Source organism: Chionomys nivalis, chromosome 1 (genome assembly GCF_950005125.1).
Source record: "Chionomys nivalis chromosome 1, mChiNiv1.1, whole genome shotgun sequence".
Taxonomy (NCBI): Eukaryota; Metazoa; Chordata; class Mammalia; order Rodentia; family Cricetidae; genus Chionomys; species Chionomys nivalis.
Window position 1 is genome coordinate 108,892,913 of NC_080086.1, and position 20,161 is coordinate 108,913,073.

A 20,161-nucleotide genomic window follows, 5' to 3' on the forward strand; every position below is an offset into this window, starting at 1 on the left:
AAGAGGAAGGCCAGCTTCAATGTGGACACTTGCCCTGAGCCTTAGAATCACTGCCTTTTTAGAGCACAGATTACTTACAAGATACCTGATGATGTCGGAGTCTTGTTTGATACCTTCCTGCAGATGGAGGAAGAGGGGCTTTTAAGGAATCAGGGCAGCCCTCTCTGAAAAAAAGAGTCTGGGGATTCAGAAACTTGTTAATAGTTCAACATGAGCTGCTACATATATTTCTAAGCTGTGTATTTTTCTTACAGTGAAAACAAGTAATTTGTTTAGTGAATGAAATTTAATCTTTCTTTGACATATCATATTGATTGTCCATGTGTATCAGTTCTGTAATACTCAAACAGAAATACACATAGAACAAAGGTAGGGCAGCCGGTGTCATAGAAATAATTATTTTCAGGTTTTTTTTTTTTTTGTCTCTTTGGTAATAATTACTTGTTGGTTTCAAGTCCGGTAATTCATTCATACACTCAGTTGCAAATGAAGGACCAGAAGAAGTTTATGTTTACACAGATGTGAATGGGGTTGGTAGCCTTTCCAATCCTCTGACATCACGTGATTCGGTTAATCTTGGTGTCAGATGATCAGCTTCACACGCTTACTCCAAGGCTGTGGCATGTGCTTTGTCACACAGCTGGACCAGACTTTCTCTTTTCAGCTTACTGACTTTAGCCTGGGCACACAGGTAGGGTCATGGCATGTCATGATGTCTTTAGAGCCATACACCCCTTCCTGGTCTGTAAGTGATTCTGCTTGGGCTATGGCTTTGCACTTTATGAGCTACAGGGTCCTGGATCATAGAACCTTCTAGTGTTTTCACTTTCTTGAGAGAAGAGGGGACCAAAACACTGAAAGTCCCTGCTCAAGGTCACTGTGATGAGCAGTAGTGATGAGGTGGTTTGTGTATGCTCTTTTTCCCACCATAAAGACTGGAGTGAGCATATTTATTGGGCCTGATTCTCTCAAGTCTAGATAGATATCTGTCTTCAAACTTGAAATGAGTTATGCTTTCTATCGATCCACCAGAAAAGACCAATCTATTGAGCATGCTCAGTTAAACCTCTGCATTAGATCAGAAACCCAAGAAAAGGAAGAGCAGCCTTCCACCACAGCTTTCTGGGGAAACAAATAAAAGCTCTAGTTCTTTCCCACTGTCTCTGCTAACAGACAGTTATATCTGAAAAGGGCCTGCCCTGGACGAAATTTTTGAGTCACAAGGCTGTGTAGGAGACCCCACCTAGGAAAGCCATCCCTGTGCCTGGGCACCAAGAGGTAGACTATGGCAGTGCCCCTGTTTGCTTCAGACTTCTTTTAGGCACACAAAGAATGTATCTCCTGCTCTTGGAAAAATGAGAGATTTCTTGCCTATAAATCCTGGCCTGACATAGAATTTATAGATCTCAAGGACTGGGAACACTGGAGGTGCAGAGTGATACAGCTAAGGCATAAGACCTAGATGTCAGCACTTTACCTGCCTAGCCTCCTGTGCAGCCAGCAAACCTGCCATCAGTCACTTGCTTCTCCCAGACACCTCACCAGTGGTTGCTGTCTGTCTACCTTCAGTCTATTTGGTCTGTCCTTCTGGGAGGAAGGGTCCAGAGGTGAGATGGAAAATACAGGTGTGTGACGTGTATAGGGAATCAGGGTCCATTGTGTCTGAAGGGGGAGAATGAAAGCCCCCAAAGGGCAGATGGTGTGCTTGTGCCCAGAACTGGAGTAGGCTTGTTAAATGGGGATACTCATGGTTTGGAAGCACACAGTGGCCTGGGGAGGCCGGGAGGAAGAACAAGGTGCAGCTGTGGGGGCTAAGGAAACAGTCTCCTCATTCTCTGTCACAGTGGGGATTGGGACACCTCCCATAGGAAAAGGATGTGTACAAGGTGAGACGGGAGGGGAGGGGAAGGAGCAGTGCAGTCCATGAGTATGAAGTCTGCATCTCCCTCCCCTATGGAGCACTAAGAATGGCTCTTATGTCTTTAAATTTTAATAAGAAAGTCAAAAGAAGAGAGTCTTGTTATATGTAAATTATATGCAATTTTAAATTGCCTGTCTGTGTTTATGAGCCCATGGTCACTTTCCATCTCACCTGTGGTCTAGCCTGTTGTCTAGGTTGGTAGCACAGCCCAGGACTTAACGCCTGGACCTCATAGCCTCAAATTTTTGCCACCAGGCCATATTTAGGACAGGTTGATGCCCCGGGTGTTACATCTTTGGGCTCGACTTATAACCTTAGGTTTGCTGTAACTGGTTATATCCCAGGGCTGCCATGGCTCCCGCTCCTGCCTCTTCCCTGAGACTGTCCCCCCTTCCAAAGTCTTCAAACTTCTAATTATCTGTGAGACTTTTCCGTGTCATCCACCAATGCCAGTACAGCTTCTATGCCAGCCCTCCCACCTTAGACCAGACTCCTGCAACAGGCAACTGGTTCATCAGCCTAGGTCCTCCACATTAACCCTTTGTAGCACGGGTTTTCTGTCTGCCACAGCCATGCCTAGGCCTTCCTTCTCTTCTTCCTGAAAAAGCTTTCTCTTGAGCCTTTTCTGTTAGATTCTTTATGCAGCACCCAGTGTCTGGCTTAATTTGATGGCTGCCTTCCAGTCTATTACAGCAGCCACCCATGTCCTTGTCAGACATACTACCTGCCTGCAGTGGAGCTCTGCGACCCATCCCTGGGTCAGTTCACCAAGGAGCACACCAGTATGTTAGCTCCTTATCAGTATGACCAAGTTACTGGTTTTCTGAGTCTTCAGGCCTTACCATGGGAGTGGGCTACGAAGACAATGGCTCTGACAGAGCTGGTAATCAGGCCCTCCTTAGGTCTGGTCCCCCATGTATCCTCTTTTCCATGGAGGATCCTGCAGCCTCATCTCTGCCTGTTTGTAGTGCACAACATAGAAGTTAAGGGTTCAGGGAGCCACTTCCCCTTCTGAAAGCCCCTATATTCCTCTCTGTCTTGTTTCCCCGAAAACTCATGATGGTAAAGTCATCTGTCTGTTCCCTGAAGGAAACTGAAAATGCAAAATATATGGGTACCATCCAAGGAGTGTGGGAATTTCCCCAAGCAGAGTAGGCTGCTGAGGAGGTTCTAACTGTAGGTTTTGTGTTGGTTTTGCCACTAGGTTTTCAGTGTTTGAAGGCAGCTCATGTTTAGCCCTGGTTATCGGTGATGATATTCTGTCTTCTTCAGTTGGGGCAGAATGTAAGCAGATGCAGCAATTAATGTGGCTGTCTGGCTATCGCCCACTGATGGCCTCTAGGGGAGAAGCCTTCACATTCTCATTCTCCATCACCTGTTCTAGGATACAGAGTTTCATCTGAAGTAGAATTTTCTGCTAAGAAAAAATAAGGTGTTTTGTGTCACTGTTATTACAGTCAGACATGAGGGAGGACAGTGACAGGAGCATCCCAGGTAAATGCCCTTACTATGCAGTACTTTTGACCTCAGTACCATGAATGAATGCCATGCTGAGTATCGCCTTAGTGACTCAGACTGACAGTTCTGTAGACATCTGGCAATGTTAGCAGGATGAAAGACATTGCTTTCTTGAATTACTTAAAAGCACTTGTTCCATTAATTTCATTTTTCATAAAACAAAAGTATTATTTAGACTCAGTAAGATGAACAGTGCAGGTGTGAACATCACCCTGGTTGTGTGAGTGATGGAAACGAGCAGGTGCATAGGAAGTTACTGACAATCCAGCCACCTGCTAACCTGCTGTACTGCCTGCTTGTCAGAATGCAGGCATCATCTCCATGACTTCAACCACCGGAAAAGGGCATGCACCACCATATCTACCCTTCCAACTTCAAGATAATAGAAAGTGATCAAATTAAGATAAGAGAAAGGCCATCATTTTAAAGATTTATTTTAGTAAAATGTTGCCCATGTTTTGAGCAGATGAAATGCTGGGGCTGGTACAGGGCACATGCCTCCTGCACTGCAGCCTGGGCGCTTCTCTGTCCGCTGCTGCCCTGACAGCCTTGGTGTCTGCATCTGCAAGGTGGATATACAGCAGAACCCACAGGGAGGGGGGAAGCTAGAGAATCTGCTATAGTTGGCCTGGAAAGCAGTCGCCATCACACAGGATGCTGCAGGACATGGTTAAAATCCCAGAGCCATCTGCCAACTCTCTCCCTTAGCTCTGTGCCCAAGTATCTAAGTAGGGCTACCCCACAGCACTGACTGAGTGGGGATGCCACTCTGCTCTGACATAGCCCAACATAGGAAGATCCTGTCTTAAAAATGAAATAAGAAGGTATCAAATTATATTTTTCCTGGACTGGTGGCTAGCCTTCCCCATTTAAAAAAGAAAACAAAATAAACCCCTCTTGGGTTTACAGGTAGCAAGTGCCTATAATGCCAGCCCTTGATTTGCTGGGCAGACAGAGTAGACTAGATATAGTAGAACTCTTCCATTCCAGACCAGCCTGAGTGATGTGGAGAGCCTTATCCCAAAGACAGTTTAACATGAGTATTCAATTTTTCTAGAATTTTCATGCTTTTCTTTTTTATCAGAAATTTTAATGATGCAGAATCATTAACTCGAGTCCACATCCACAGTATGTCAAAGCATGACAGATATGGCCCATGTTACCCTCAATGTCCATGTGCAGGCCTCTGCCTGGTCCCCCAGTACTGTTCTTGCTCAGTCACTCAGCGACCCTGTCATAAGCTGTACTTGGTTCTAAATCCACTGTTCACACCCATAGTTCTACAATCATACTAACGAAATTTACAGAAGAGAGAGAAGAGAATGGACAGGTGGTCACCAACCCCTCATCCCACCTGGTGCAGGATCTGCCCCTGTGCTCCTCTGAGGTTCAGCAGAATTAATAGTGTGTCCCAGTGACTGTTTGCCCTGCATGAGCTGTATTCAAAACTGACTGTGGGCTCTTGGAAGGAATCTGGATGAAACAGTTGCTTATTCAATTTGTTTCCTAGTGTGGGGGCTGAGATTAGAATGGGTTGGTCACTCTTATCCCAGGATCTGGTCATCATGGCCCCACCTGAAGTTACCTGAGTTTTATTAAAATGTTTTCCCAATACCATAACTCCTCTGAGTCATAAGCAGGCAACATTTAATCGAGACTCACATTACCAACGAGGGTCATTTCACTATGGCTGTTCATTTGTGTTTGGAGATGATTTTATAGTATGAGTTTCAAAGCCAGTATTAGCTCTTTTAGAAGGTTTATGACTCATTTTGTGTATTTTGTCCTCTTTGGAGGATGATCACCAAGACCAGGCTCTCGGTTAAGAGCAGCTAATGACCCTGAGGCCACAAACCCAGGGAGCAGTAGCCATCCATAACGCCTCTCACGGGGACAAGTACAGTTACAACAAGAGTGGCTAAGGTAGCCACTGCCCATGAGGAAAAGACGGCCCTAAACATTGCTTCAGCCTAGCCAAGCTGGTCCATGTATATCCCAGCCCGTAGTGTCATTCTCTGTCCCCTGAATTCCTCACTCTGAGGAGGCTGGGCAGGGTCTCTATGTGGACTTTCTAGTCTCGCTGAGCGTGAAGAGAGCTTAACTAGGATTGCTTCTGTGTTAGTGCAAAGGACCCATCCTGATAAATCAACCACAAAGGAGAGACATGCTAAGCAACTCTGAAAATTAACTCTATTCCCAAGTCCTTGCTAACTCTATGAAGTTGCTGGCATAAAAGGATGCTGATCGAGGGACCTGCAAGGAAAGACTCCTGCAGGCAGATGAAGAGCTGACCCCAGTACCCTCTGGTGTCCCACATTTACCAGGGACATATCTCTGTCCTCAGACATGTCAAGCTCATTCTTCTCTCAAACTCCAGAAGCCTGGGTAATAGTTACAGGATAGAGGTGTTTGGCTTAGAGTAGCTGCTATATGTACCCTGCCAGAAATGTTTTCACAAAGCCCATCGTCCCTACAGCCTTAGTGGTGGTTCTTGGGGATGCTGAGAATCTTGGTCAACTGCACAGGGAACACTAAATCACAGTTGGTATCCATAGCCACATATGGCTAGAAAGAGTGGTCAGCCTCTTAATGGCTCTACCAAAGGATCAGTCATTTACAGTAGCCAAGCCTGTCTTACCCTAGTGGATAGATGCCAGAGCAGTCATGAGCAGCCTGTCAAAACAAGGTGATTCTCTCCTAAGGTCACCCCAATTCTCTGTTCATTCAAGCATGCACAGTGCAGAATGGGCAGAATCTGGGTTCTTCATGAATAACCCTGATTTCTGTGTGTGTAAAGATGGGTGGGTTGGGACCAGTTGTGTGTTCATCATCCTGAGTACAGGGGGTAACCACACTGTCCTCTCTCTCTGCAGCCAAGCGGTACTGCAAGAATGCCAGCCCCAGCAGCAGCACCACCAGCAGCTATGCACCCAGCAGCAGCAGCAACCTCAGCTGTGGTGGTGGCAGCAGCGCCAGTAGCACATGTAGCAAGAGCAGCTTTGACTACACGCATGACATGGAAGCCGCACACATGGCAGCCACGGCCATCCTCAACCTGTCCACACGTTGCCGTGAAATGCCACAGAACCTGTCCACCAAGCCACAGGACCTGTGCAGTACCCGGGTATGCCCAGGGCCTCAGCCGTGTCCTATGGGCGCTGGCTATGGGTGTGTTCACTGCCAGCCCTACATCGCTGTGCCTCAGAACAGGGGACAGGTTCTTGGTCTCCTCTGGCTCTAGCTTGTGTCTGGGATGTAAACACAGCCATCCTCCCTGGCATTTATGGTATCTCAGCTTCAGGGTACACAAAGCCCAGGAGAGGCACAGCTTGACATCCGAACAAGAAGGTTTGGTGGTAGCATTTTTAGATAAATGTGAGGCTATCCCTTTACCCAGGACAGGGAAACGAAGAGGTAACATCTGACTGCACTCTTGATAGTCTGTGGTCTCAGCCAATACTGTTAGCTCAGTGGTACCCTCAGTGCTACAAGATTCAAGAAGAGTTTCTATTTTGTAATTTTTCTTATTTGTTAAAGAAATCTATCTTTTATTATCTTTTTATTTTGAGATTATAATACAATCATACACATTTCCCCGTTCTAAGCTATTGATTGTGTGAGTGTGGAAAGAAGCAGATAAGCTGTGGTTCGTGGACAGAGGCGAGGCGATAACTAGCAGAGGTCTCTCCTCCCACCATATTGGCTCTCATCAGTTGGCCCACGTAGCATTAGCTCTGGCACTCAGAGCAGAAGAGGAAGTCATTAGGATGGGCAGGGAAGAGAGTGAGCTGTCTCTCTGGGGCTCTAGGCAGGAAGCATGGCAGTGGTAGAACCTACATACTGACCACCTGCCCTCTATGTATCCGGCGGCTCTGGGCGCTGACTGGAGTGGTCATAAATCACTGTAGTTTATGTAAGTGGAGAAAGGTCAGCCACCGTATGGTTGTGAGTGCTTTCACACCTTTGGTATTTTACTCTGCAGTATGAGACAGTGTCAGGGGACCTGCACTCTGAATGGTCATCTGGACAACTGAAGTGCAAAACTAGTACAGAAGCCCTTACTCCCCGTGAGAATAAATACAGGAGCCTCCCCTAGGGTTGTTTTGTCATTTTTAAAATCTTAGAATACTACTCTTGGGATAATGGTTCCAATATGCTGCATCTAAACTAGTATCAAAGCTTAGAGTCTGGGGTGCTTTGTCAGAGTTCTGGCAGACCAACACTGAAAATATATGAAGAGCACAGCTCCAAGGACAGGACCCTTGTCCCCTGTGTCCTCTCCCTGCCCAACCAGAAGAAGAGGTGGCTAGACATCAGAGGCCACGGGGTCACTCCAGCTGGAGGTCACATTTTTCCTTGAAACAGTGAAGTCTCCTGGGAATATGGAGGGCTTTTTTGACTGTGTTTGTCCACTGCCCACTTAATACCTTCACTCCTCTGCCCGCAAAGCAGACTTTGAAGAGCTTGGCCGCTTGCAGTGCAACAGTGTGTGAGTGCGCATGCATGTGGTCTCACTTTTCATATTTTACCCATTTGACTCAGTAGCAGATATGAGGACACCCAGATCAACTGAGAACTGAATCCCTATGAGGTCTTAGGAACTGGACAAGACCATTTCCTTCTTGTGTGCTTATGGGTATTGCGTATACAGGTACACCCACACACAGAGCTCAGAACAGGAAGTCAGGTGTCTTCCTGTGCCACCTTTATTCTTGCTGCATTTAGACAGGCTCTCTCATTGAACAGGGTGCTCACCATTGACTTGGCATATCACCTTTTTTGAAATGGAAATCTCATGGCACCAGATTTAAAGTCAGAAGGAAAATTCTAGTTCCTTCTCCATCCTTCCATCAACATTCAAGTATTTTCCTTTTCCTTCTCACTCACTTTGTAATGATTGCCATCAGTGAAATGAGGGAAAAAATTTAAGGTGATATATTATGGATGTATGATAGGGTGGAGGATGGATCTAGGAAGGATGGATGGATGGGTGAAGGATAGATGAATACATGGATGAATAGATGATAAATGGAGGGAGGGAGGGGGTGGCTAGTTAGATAGATGATAAGTGGATGGGTATATAGATAGATGATAGATGCATGGATGGGTGAATCTTCCAAGCAGTTTCTATGGGAAGCCTGTGGTAGCAGGCTTGCCTACAGACCATGATGATTCACGTGTGTGTTAGTGGGGAGCAGGGAATGGAGGGTTATGCTGGTGAAGTCAGTCTTAGCTAATGGTCATCCTGTCAGACCTTCTGGGTGATACATCTTTCTTTCAGCAGAACCCAGACATGGAAGTGGATGAAAATGGCACCCTGGACCTGAGCATGAACAAGCAGAGGCCTCGAGACAGCTGCTGCCCAGTTCTGACCCCCCTGGAGCCCATGTCCCCCCAGCAGCAGGCGGTGATGAGCAGCCGGTGCTTTCAGCTGAGTGAGGCAGATTGCTGGGACTTGCCTGTAGACTACACTAAGATGAAGCCTCGGAGGGTGGACGAGGATGACCCCAAAGAGATCACCGTAAGTCCTTCTCCTTGACCCTTCCTGTATTTGATATGAGCCCAAGAGGAGCCTTGGTGAAGAAGAGTTTTTTGTACACTCTTCAAGAGAAAGTGCATTTTTCCCCCTAAATCTTACTGTTAGCTGACAGGGACATGGAGAACACTTTTGGTTGACTTGGGAAATGTATAATTGACATTAGTTTGAGAGAAACAGACTATGGGGTCCTTCAAATTTTATTTTCTCATAAGTGTACATCATTACAAATGGTTTCTCTACAAAATACAGAAAAAACAACATTTTATTTTCAAACAAAACAGTGCTGCATTTTCCTGGGACAGTATAGACAGGAAGGTCAAGAGTTCTAGGCCTTTCGTCATGCCTCAAAGGGATGTGCCAGATTTTGACTCCCCAGGGGAAGCCTTACCCTCTCAGAGGAGTGGATTGGGTTGTGGTGGGGGGAGTGAGGGAAGTGGGATTGGCATGTGAAATGAGAAAATATTGTTTTAAAAATAAAAAGGAGAGTTCGAGGCTAACTTGAGCCATATAGTGAGTCCCAAGTTAATTAAATATAAAATAAAATAAAAACGTATTAACTGTGTGCTACAAATAAGCTCAAGAATCCAGGCTGTACTTCTTGCTAGTGTGTCTTAGAACAGTCCTCTGACTCCATGTTTGTGGCAGTGTTTCTAATATTCCCATGTTAGAACATATGTTTTCAAGTAGTGTGGACTTTCAGATTAGTTACTACTGTCCACTGGACAAGACCATTTCCTTCTTGTGTGCTTATGGGTATTGCGTATACAGGTACACCCACACACAGAGCTCAGAACAGGAAGTCAGGTGTCTTCCTGTGCCACCTTTATCCTTGCTGCATTTAGACAGGCTCTCTTATTGAACAGGGTGCTCACCATTGACTTGGCTGGCTTACCAGTGGACTCCTGGTATTCTTTTTTTCCCAATGCTGGAGTTAAGAGTACCCACAACCATACCCAGATTTTTACAAGGGTGCCTGGGATTCAAACTTGGGTCCTTGTGCTTACAGGGCAAGCCACTCTTACACACTCAGCCATCTCCCCAGCCCCAAGAATTTCTTTTCTTTACTGGAGACTTTCTTCAATGCTCAAATCTGAAAGTTCTGACATCTTTATACATTGAATAAAAATATGAGTTTATCAAACCAACACTGCATTACACTGGAAAAGGGACAGGTAGAGAGAGAGGCCTTCCCTTGAGCCTTTTGTTTTTTGTGCTGTGTAGTCCTGACCGACCTCAAAGTCATGTGGTCTCCCTGCCTTCCCCTGTTGAACACTGGAGATAGAGGTACTCACTGTCCCACTTGGCAGAGACTCTGCTTAGTTCCTTTTCTATTGTTGCGATTAACATGACCAAGGCAACTTATATTTGAAAGTGGTAAAATGGCCTTCCAGTTTCAGAGAGTTAGAGTCCGCGATGGCAGAGAGAAGGTATGGCAGCAGGAACAGCTAAGGGCTCGCATCTCAAACCCCAAGTACGTGTCAGAAGTACACTGAGGGTGCCAGGAGGTGTTTCCAGCCTCAGAGCCCACCCCAACTAATACACCTCCTCCAACAAGGCCTCACTAATCCTTTCCAAACAGTTCTACCAACTGGTGACCAAGTATTCAAATCTGTGATCCTTTTTGATTTAAACCACTTTAGGTTCTTACCTTCAGTCTTTAAACGGAATTATATTTGAGTAGCAAGGTAAATTTAAGCATTCTTTTTTCCCACAGTTAAGCCATGACAATCAAGAAAGAAATGGTAGTTGAATCCCTGAATTTATTTTAATTAAAATTAAGCCTCCCTCCAGTGACAAAAACCTCTTCATCATAGACTATCTCAGAAATAAACTTGCCTTTCACCTCGTAGCATGGACTTAGGAAACATGTATGCTGAACATTGTCCTTTCTAGAAAAATCTAGGTTACTGTGTGTAGACTCATCAAAAGTAGCTACTTTATTTTTAAAAAAATAATTTAAATTATAACATTAACATAATTGGTCTTCCATTGCCTTGACATAGAAAAGTACATGTAGATGAAACACTGACCAGTGACTGGAAAAAAGTCTACAATGTTTTCAGGTAGAGCATTAGATTAACAGGTCCCTCTTAATAAAAGGTGTCCCCTACACTAGCCACACACATACAGCTCTCCCCTGGACACTAGATACAGAAAAGACCAGGTGACATGATTTCTCTGACTTCTAGAACATCCACTAGTCCTGAGCAAGAGCCCTGTAATGTTTTAGCGGCCCGTGGACAGTTCAGCTTGTGTTTTCAGAAGGACCCCTTATCACAACAAAGATACGTTTGGGTTTTAAATATAAGAGAGTCAAAAGAACAGACAGGGAAACCCTGTAGCCCGTGAACCTTCATCTAGTGAGTGTTGTTGCTGTGGGTGGCTCTGAAACTGTGTTCTGTCTACAGCCAGAAGACTTGGACCCATTCCAGGAGGCCCTCGAAGAAAGAAGGTATCCAGGGGAAGTGACCATCCCAAGCCCCAAACCCAAGTATCCCCAGTGCAAGGAAAGCAAAAAGGACTTAATAACGTAAGCATATGATAAGGTGACATGCTGGCTCTTACCTCTCCCTTCTCTGGCTTACTTTTAAAGCACAGACATGTATATGCCTTGCCGTGTAAGCATGCACATTCGCGGCCCAGGAATCTCCAGCTGCCAGTTGAGCAGAGCCAGAGGCTGCCTTGCACCTGCTTGTTCTCAATAATGTTCTACCGTGTGAAGGCGTCATTTCATTTAACCCTGTGCATTTTGCAGCTTTCTCCAGGGTGCTCAACTCCCCTTGCAGACATTGCAGCTAAACTGGAAACAATGAAATTTTTTAAAGCTTTTTTTTTTTTTAAACATACTTACTATTCTGGCTGTCTTTGTTTTTGTTTGGTGGCAGATGTCCAACTCCAGGGTGTGATGGGAGTGGTCATGTGACTGGTAATTACGCCTCACACAGAAGGTGTGACTTCATTTTCTCATGGTGGATTCTGTCTTTTCAATTTATTGTTTTCAGCTTACCTCAACAATGCTGTCAAAGTACAAATGTTGAATTCTGTGTCAACCCTCTGAGTGCTGTATGCTGCCCTTCAAAAACATACTAAGTTACACAATGACTGTTAGACTACTAAACTTTCAAAATTCTTCTCAAAAATTTAAACCAAAGAGAACATGTATTATGTTTTGATTTAAAAAATGATTATTAACAGAAATGCTTTCTTAAACATATGCTCAATGACATTCATAGTTAACCAGTATACAGCACTTGGCCCATTGCTCTTCTGCATTGAACTTTTTTATTTTCAACTTTGTGTTGTGTTGTTCGGGTGCTGCTGCTGCCTAGGGGTTCACTCACTGTGTCTCCTGGCCTGTCTTACAGGCTGTCTGGCTGCCCTCTGGCGGACAAAAGCATTCGAAGTATGCTGGCCACCAGTTCACAAGAGCTCAAGTAAGCATTCATGACACTAACTAACTCTCCTTCAAAATCTCTTTGTTGTTAGTTCACAGAAAGTAGTGTGCTGCTTGCCAGTGAGTTGTCTGTGGTATTTGTTTCTGATTCGGTTGGATAGTCTCTGGTCCTGTCCTATCATAACCTTTCTATCCAGAATCTCTTGTCTTCATGAAAAGTGTTTCAGAGTTACTCAAACTTTCAAAAAATTAGTGTGTAACATTTTAAAAAATGGACCCAAGGGCCTGGTAACAGCCTGTTCCGTAAACTTGTAATCCTCATTGTAAACACTGCTCAGGCCAGTGTTGGTTCAGCTCAGGTTCTGTGTGGTGTTGGCACACACACACTCATGTACACGTGTGCATGCACACACACAGCAGCCATAGCTCCCTCTCCTCTCCTCTGTATTGTAACTTTTAAACATAAATCTGGCAAAACTGTGAGCCCAGTGCCAGCACCAGCAGACTGAGGCTGTTCTCCTTTGTAATCAAGTGTATGAAACTCAGTTCCTAGCAGACTGTAGAAGGAGCCAGTGAAAATGTGAAAAGAGCATTGAAACCTCTCCACTCCAGTCAGGGGGGACTTGGTGGTGTCTGTAGGGATAAAAGGCCAAACCTGACAGCACAGCATGATGACAGCCAGCCACTGCCCCTCAAATGATAGCCTTTGCTTACCAGACCTTTCCTGCCGGGTGTATCCTGTGTGTGGCTGTGAAGATGCTGCCCCCTCCCGACCATCCCGTGCCCTCGCCCCATGTCTGTAGTTCAGGGATGACCTGAGTGCAGCCTTCTCTTTGACACCAATGTCATCTTTTTCAGGCTCCCTGTCCAGGGCCCTAGTGCCATAGACCAACTGCTCATGTTCAGTGACTTCCTGAACTAGCCCTCCTGTTGAACGCAGGACTCTTGCCTTGCTGCTGTCTTCCTGAGCTAACTGTAGGCAGCTGGAGGGTCTCCTCTTGTCTGGCAGTCTAGCAGTGCTTGAATCAGTGCCTGGTGGACACATAGCTTTAGCACATCAAAGCAGCAGCCTCAGGAGCAGCAACCCGGCACAGTTTGCTCGGGCATCTTTTGTCACGGCTTCAACCCACATTTCCCTCACGGTCAGAATGTGACCAACTGCACTTGGATCTTGGTCAGCACATCAGGATGTGGCAACCTTCTTTTGACTTCCTTGATGAGGAGCTCTTTGCAAAGCCTGGTGTGTCTCCAGTTGCAGCCGCCTGTAAACAAGAAGCTGCTTCCGTGCTGCTTGTGCATTCTGACTGCTTAGTGTCTTGAGACCTGAGACCAGAACATTCTCTGACAGTGTAGTCAGATGACATGGGCTTACATCTTTTAGGGTTGGGCTTGATGTCTTCGGTCACCTAAACTTTCAGGCAGACCTGCTGTTTCTCCAGACCACAGTTCTCTTTGTCTCATTTCATCTTGGGAGATGGCTGGTCCTCATCAGCACCCTCAGGGAAGGAACTGCACTCACATCTTTGTCTCATTTCATCTTGGGAGAATGCTGGTCCTCATCAGCAGGGAAGGAACTGCACTCACATCTTCCAGACAGCGTAGTTTTGGCCAGCGCCTTTCTTTTCCCTTCCTGCCAGGAAGCTGTACCATCCAGAAAAACAGATACCTTTGCCTGGTTTGGGATCATGTAAAAGTTATACACACATTTTCTATGTTTGTCTTTGCAAATAAGTCCTTTTTGGCTTGACCTCTGATGGGAAATCTAAACTTGACTAATTTCCTAAAATGGTTTGTTTCTGATAATGGAACTTCAAAACTAAAGATTTGGTGTCTTCTTTAAAGAGACTAAAATTTGAACAGACACTGACAATTTGTTCTCTACACACAAAATAAATAAATACACCGTCATGATAGCCCTTTCTCTCAGCCTTTTCATTGATGCCTCTCAGTCAGTCGCTTCCTTGTAGAAGTCAGGAAAGTTTGCTGGGGGAGCTTTCTCAGAGCAGTATAAACATCCTCTTTTGGTTATGCTGCAGCTTAGAGTAACTCACAACTCTTGCAGTGTGTTGATGTTCCTGATAGCCTCGGTCAGTTTGTGCAGTAGTATCTCACCTGAATGAGAACTGAGCTGAGTCCCTGATTGTTATTCATATAACACTCGTCATCAATCATGATGTTAGCAAGTGGCTTCCAGTGACTTCAGCTACCACGTGGAAATTTTTAGAAATTTTCTTGTTATCATTTCCAATACTTAACATTTTATAGGTGACCCTTAGAAGAACGTTCTTAGCCATGGACAAGAAAGTTGTCCAAAAACCCATTGACCAAACTCTTAGACTTCATAAGTAACACTTTGCTCATTCAAGCTACTGGTCTAGAGCTAGACAGCCACTATGGGATAGTTTTAAGAAGAATTCAGTGATTTTGTGCTTAATTATGTACAATGTGTAAACTAAAATGTATTAAAATGATACATGAATCTTACCAACACTATGGAATAGATCCTGGATCCCTTGTGTCTCTGTTAAGTATATGACATGTCCTGGGGGAGGGAGACTTAAGGGCCAGAGAAGGGACAAATTTTCAGCCAAGTATTTCCCTACCCACCCTGGCTGTGAGATTGCAGCCACAAGTAGCAAAGTATCAAACTAAGAAGTAAGGTGACCTTTGAGGGGCACTATCCTAATGTAAAGTCTGATTCTTTTCTCCTTTTGAAATGTCATTTTCTAAAATTCTCCAAAGAGTGTGCATAAAAAGGCAGCCACAGCATTGTGGCCTCCTGGCCAAGGACCCTTTCCTGTATGGGAGTCATGTTCGATGGCAGACACTGGCAGATGCTGACCTATATGGGTCTTAACCATCTCAGTAATCAATCTAAGTCAAGAAAACCAGCTTCAGACAGGAGCTGTGGGCTTGCTTACAGTGGCCTCAGTTGGACAGGCTTCTATTTACACTTGAGCCAGATATAGGAGAATCCTAGAATTAGAGTGTTCGTAGTTTGCTTTAGCCATGCACACACAGATGAATATACAAATCAGTAACTGATAAACTGAAGTGTATTACTCAGGGAATGGCTCACTGCATCCCTGTCAAAGAGGTAAAGTAAAACAGCCTGTCTCCTCTCTGCCCCTCTGATGTGTATTCATGCTGTATGGGAAACCCTCCTCAATATGACTCCTAGGATCTAGTAGAGGGCCATAGGAGAGTTCATAGCCTGACAGTTATCTTTGGGAATTCCCAGTTCTGAATCTTCTTCCCATTTTCTCTTCTTCAGGAGTGTGGATGGATAGGATGAGTAAGTGGGAACATCGATCTTAATCCCCTGTAACTACACACACACACACACACACACCCCAAATAAACAGTGTAAGGAGGTCTATGCTACGCAAACCCCAGAGTTCTTCAGATGGAGCTTAGCTCTGCTGTGTGTTTTTGTACATCATCTCCAACACAGGTTACAGTAAAGTTCACAGAGTAAAAAAAAAAATCAGATTCAGGTAATACAAGGAAAGCCGGCATCATGATCAAAACATACTCTTTTGTGAAGAGCATGCTGGAACATGAAATGCAGAGCATAGACCCTCTAGCCCAGCAGAAAGTCATCTTTTCTTTGCCTTAGTTTCTTTATCAGTAGCCTAACCTAGCACTGGGGTAGCTCAGAAGGCGTTCAGTGGATGTCAGTATAACCAACAGTGTCAAGGTCTAGCAGTCTTTAGAAAGCATCCAGCAGCTGGGACTCAGAAAAGGAGAAATGAACAAGGTCACTGATGTTTCTGAGATGGCAACATCCCTTGCCCTTTGAAAAGTCACTGAAATAACCTCATTCACTCAAAGGTCTTTGGGAAAAAACTTAGTGCCGTATTCTCTAAGGCATGTGATAGCACACGCGCATCATCTCAGCCCTCTGCTCAAGCAGGAAGATGGCAAATTCAAGGCTCGCCTGGGCTACACAGTGAGAACCTGTTAAGAAGAAGAGGGAGAGGAAGAGGAAGATGATGATGATAAGATAATAGAAAAGAAGGGGTAGGACACTGAGCATGAACACGGTTAGATAGTGTGGGGAAGTGGGAATCTGAAAGCATGCATGGACTGTCCTGTGGTGCTATATCTAACATGTCCACACAGTGTGGTCTGTAAGCCTCTATATCATGGGTTTCTATCATGGTTGCTTCTTTTTGCAGAATGAATCATCTTAGTTCTCATATGTTCCTCATTTAACCCTTATACCCAAAGTTCCCCCAGCCACCTTGGTCCACTACCATCCATGTCCTCAGATCCCAGGGTTCCTTTGGAAACAAAGATAGTCTAGAACCCCCTGAGCTCACAGTCTTCCTATACTGAAGTACAAACCATGAGAAAACATTTTCAGGGATTACTCAGAATGGGTAAAATTCTTTCATTCATTCACCCATGCATTTGTTCAATCATTTCAAAACTATTCAATTCATACCTAGAGATAAGACCCAAGGTGTACCACCCCTGCCTCATGTACTCACAGCAGACCAAAGGAGGTCATCAGAGGATAAGCCAGACAAGAGAAGGGCTACTAGGTTATTGGGACAGGCCAAAAAAGTACCACAAAATCAGGTGAACTTGGGCTACGTTTGTGGGCTAGTCAGGGCAACAATGAATGTTGGGGATACATTCATACCAAGAAGTGTGCATCATTGGCACAAATTCTATGCTACCACAAATAACTTGCCCAACATAGTGAAGAGGATACAGCTAAAGATGGCAACTAGAGATGACAGCAAAGATGTAGTCCATGGTAAGGTATCGAGTTAGACATTGTCCTAAGACTTGACAGGGATTAGCTGACAGAGCCACAGCAGTACCTGGAGTGGTAATGTCCAAAGCCTGAACTCTAGCAGAAGGATAGAGGAGGCTGTGTCCACAAGAGATTCCTGGAGAGGGTTTGGGAAAGCCTAGAGTTTGGATTCAGTAGCTTCCCTGCTTTCTGGTCCCCCACAGAACAAAAAGGGAGCATGTGTTACAAAGATAACTCCTGCCTTCCAGCACTCCTACCATGCCTGGGTCTGCAGCCACCTGGCCAGGGCGTGTGTGGCCATCATGAATCAGAATGTGGGCCAGTGTTGAAACAATGACTCCTCCCAGGGAAACAGCAGCAGCCATCCTTGACAGGAATGTGGTTTTCAGGATAGAATGGGAGCTGAGCTGTCCATGTACATGGATTTGTGGGAGACGCTTGTCACCACCTGCAGGGGCAGTAGGTTCAGCCGGACAGAGAAGGCCACTTTCAAACTCTCTCCTCAATCCTACATATAAAATAAAATTCCTGAAATATTCACTAACATCTTACATTTTTAAAAAATTTTATATGTATGAGTGTTTTTCACCTGTCTTGTTTATGTGTCATGGTGTCTGTGTCTGGTACCTGAGAAAACCAGAAGAGGGCATCAGATCCCCAGAAAATGGTTATAGACCATTGTGGGCCACCATGTGGATGCTGGAAATTGAACCAGGTTCCAAGGAAAAGCTGCCAGTGCTCTTAACTGCTGAGCTATCTTTTTAGTTTCATCACCGTCTATTAAAAATGAAACAAAAAGTAACTACAGACAAGATCTCCCAAAGTCTTACATGGCAATGAAAAAAGTCCATCAAAAAGTAAGCCATTCCTGGCTTTCTCGGTAGGGATCTGCCTTTCAGAGTGGCCAGGGACTCACTTGAAATGTCAGCATGAACGAGCCTGGCTTTGGCAGACACTGGCGTTCTGCTCACGTTTAATTGGCTACAGTCCCTGGATACCCTCTGTGAATATCCTTGCACTGTAGCAATTCACCTGCTAAGCCTGGACACAGGGAAGGAAGCTCTGGGTCCCTCCTCCACAGGGAGAGCTTGCTCTCCATCCTTCACATAGAGCTAACTTGGCACTTGTTACGTTTTCATCATGACAAATGTGGGGAATATTTTAAATTCTGCGCAAGATCTTGAAGTACACTTCACTCCTCACATAGAAATTATGGAGCATTCAATTCAGATATCAAAATCTACTGAATGATGCTGCTTACTTGGTAAAGAGGGGAATTAGTTGTTTCTTATTGGGAAAGAGTGTTGAAATTATATAGTGTATTCCATGCATTCTAGTCTAATGAAAAATTTGTATTCCTCTTAATTTTGAGTATGTATTTTAGAAGTGTTTTAAGTCTATTTGCATTTTATTGTTTTAGGTATAAATTTATTTATATAAATTTACAAACACACACACAAAAACATACACTTTGTGATTGTTGCACTGGATATTTTCCTTTCACGACATATAGTTGTCTGAATGCTCTTCATATTTCATTGTTTGTCAAATCTGGCCTCTCCTATTTACTAAGAATGAGTCTATTTTTATCTCCTCCTTGACTCCTCTGGGGTAATTCTGAAAAGCAAGAGGCTTTAGCGTTTTGGGGGCTTTGGGCCCATACCAGATGCCAGGCCTCATGCAGTGTAAGGTGCAATCCCCTGGGTCAGAAAGTCTAGTCAATCACAGGCACTTATGCTGGACTTTAATTGTAAATCTGAGGTTTTAATCTTGTAAAATATTCAGGAATTTATAGTTTGCTGGAGAAAAATGAACAAAATTGTAAATAAAGTAATGTTCCCTTTGGAAACTTATTGACAAGAATTTTGGAGAATTGTTTTTCTGACACATTCAGGAGAGGCTGTGATTCTCTTCTAGATTTTTCTGGGTTGGAAGTTTTTAACAGATAGGGCAGAGACTGCTTGCAGGCATGAGAGGACTGGGGAGCACTCCTGGATTTAACTTGTCTGCATTTCTGATATGCTTAACCACTTCTTCTTAACCGTGACCTGTACTCTCCCAGAGTGACAGTCTGACAATGCTCACACATAATGTGTTCCGGTCCTTTGCTGCATTTTTGCAGATCATTCTTCTAACTGCTGTATTTCATCTGACTCCCTCTGAAATTATCTGAGTACTACAAGTTCATAGATTTCTTGCATTGATAATTAAGATGTATAAACTCCTGTTTCCCTATTTAAAAAATGAAGACCATTCTAATCATACAGAGTGATTTGATATACTCCTCCTATGTGATCTTAGTTGGGGGGGGGGTTCAGTGAAAATACCTTCTGATAGGTGGAAATAAAGTTGACTGTAAAATGAGTGACTATATACTGTCCAACAGAACTTTCTAGAATGACAGGAGGTCCTTTGTGCACTGACCCACATAGTAGATACAAGCCACCTGAAGTAGGCTACTGTGCCTGAGGACGGAGTTCTTAGTTGTGTTTAATTTTTATTAATCTCTGGGGCTGAGGATTTCACTTCATTTGTAGAGTGCTTGCCTGCCATACATGAAGCCCTGGGTTCATTCCTCACCACTGCATAAGTAAAGGATGGTGGTGGCCCATGCCTGTAATCTCAGCATTCAGCAGGTAGAAGCATAATGAAGAGGAGTTCAAGGTCATCCTCAGTTATAGAGCATGAGTTTATTATTCTAAATAACCACACAAATCATGTGAGATTCAGGCCATCCATGTCAGCTCTGCTTCTTTTGCATTGTCTGTATTCATTTTACATTCTAGTCAGTATGTGGGAGTATTTCATTTCTGCAGCTGACTAGCTAGTGCATTGTTCAACATCTTAGTCCTCAGTGGTTTTGTTATGTTATCAGTGGACAGCAACTAGATTATTGTTTATTTGTATGTTTTTCCAGGCAGATTGGAATCAAATATGACTAAGTTTTGTGGTATTACTTTTCTTACAGGAATCTTTGCTTGCTAAATCAGAAAATACAGGAAACCACACTGCTTAGCACCT

At 44.4% G+C, this 20,161-nt stretch overlaps 1 protein-coding gene across 19 annotated transcripts in view; it reads left to right on the top strand.

The window, feature by feature from the left end:
- The window catches only part of Myt1l (myelin transcription factor 1 like), a 390,358-nt gene that overhangs the window by 316,294 nt on the left and 53,903 nt on the right, over positions 1 to 20,161 (top strand). For 12 of the 19 annotated variants that reach the window (XM_057765426.1, XM_057765434.1, XM_057765408.1 and 9 more), the window contains 4 exons: positions 6,313 to 6,563; positions 8,721 to 8,960; positions 11,387 to 11,508; positions 12,344 to 12,412. In XM_057765426.1, the coding sequence (XP_057621409.1) occupies positions 6,313 to 6,563; positions 8,721 to 8,960; positions 11,387 to 11,508; positions 12,344 to 12,412 (682 nt within the window). The remainder of the gene's footprint in view (positions 1 to 6,312; positions 6,564 to 8,720; positions 8,961 to 11,386; positions 11,509 to 12,343; positions 12,413 to 20,161) is intronic. The other 7 variants (XM_057765450.1, XM_057765477.1, XM_057765487.1 and 4 more) reach the window with 1 other exon arrangement.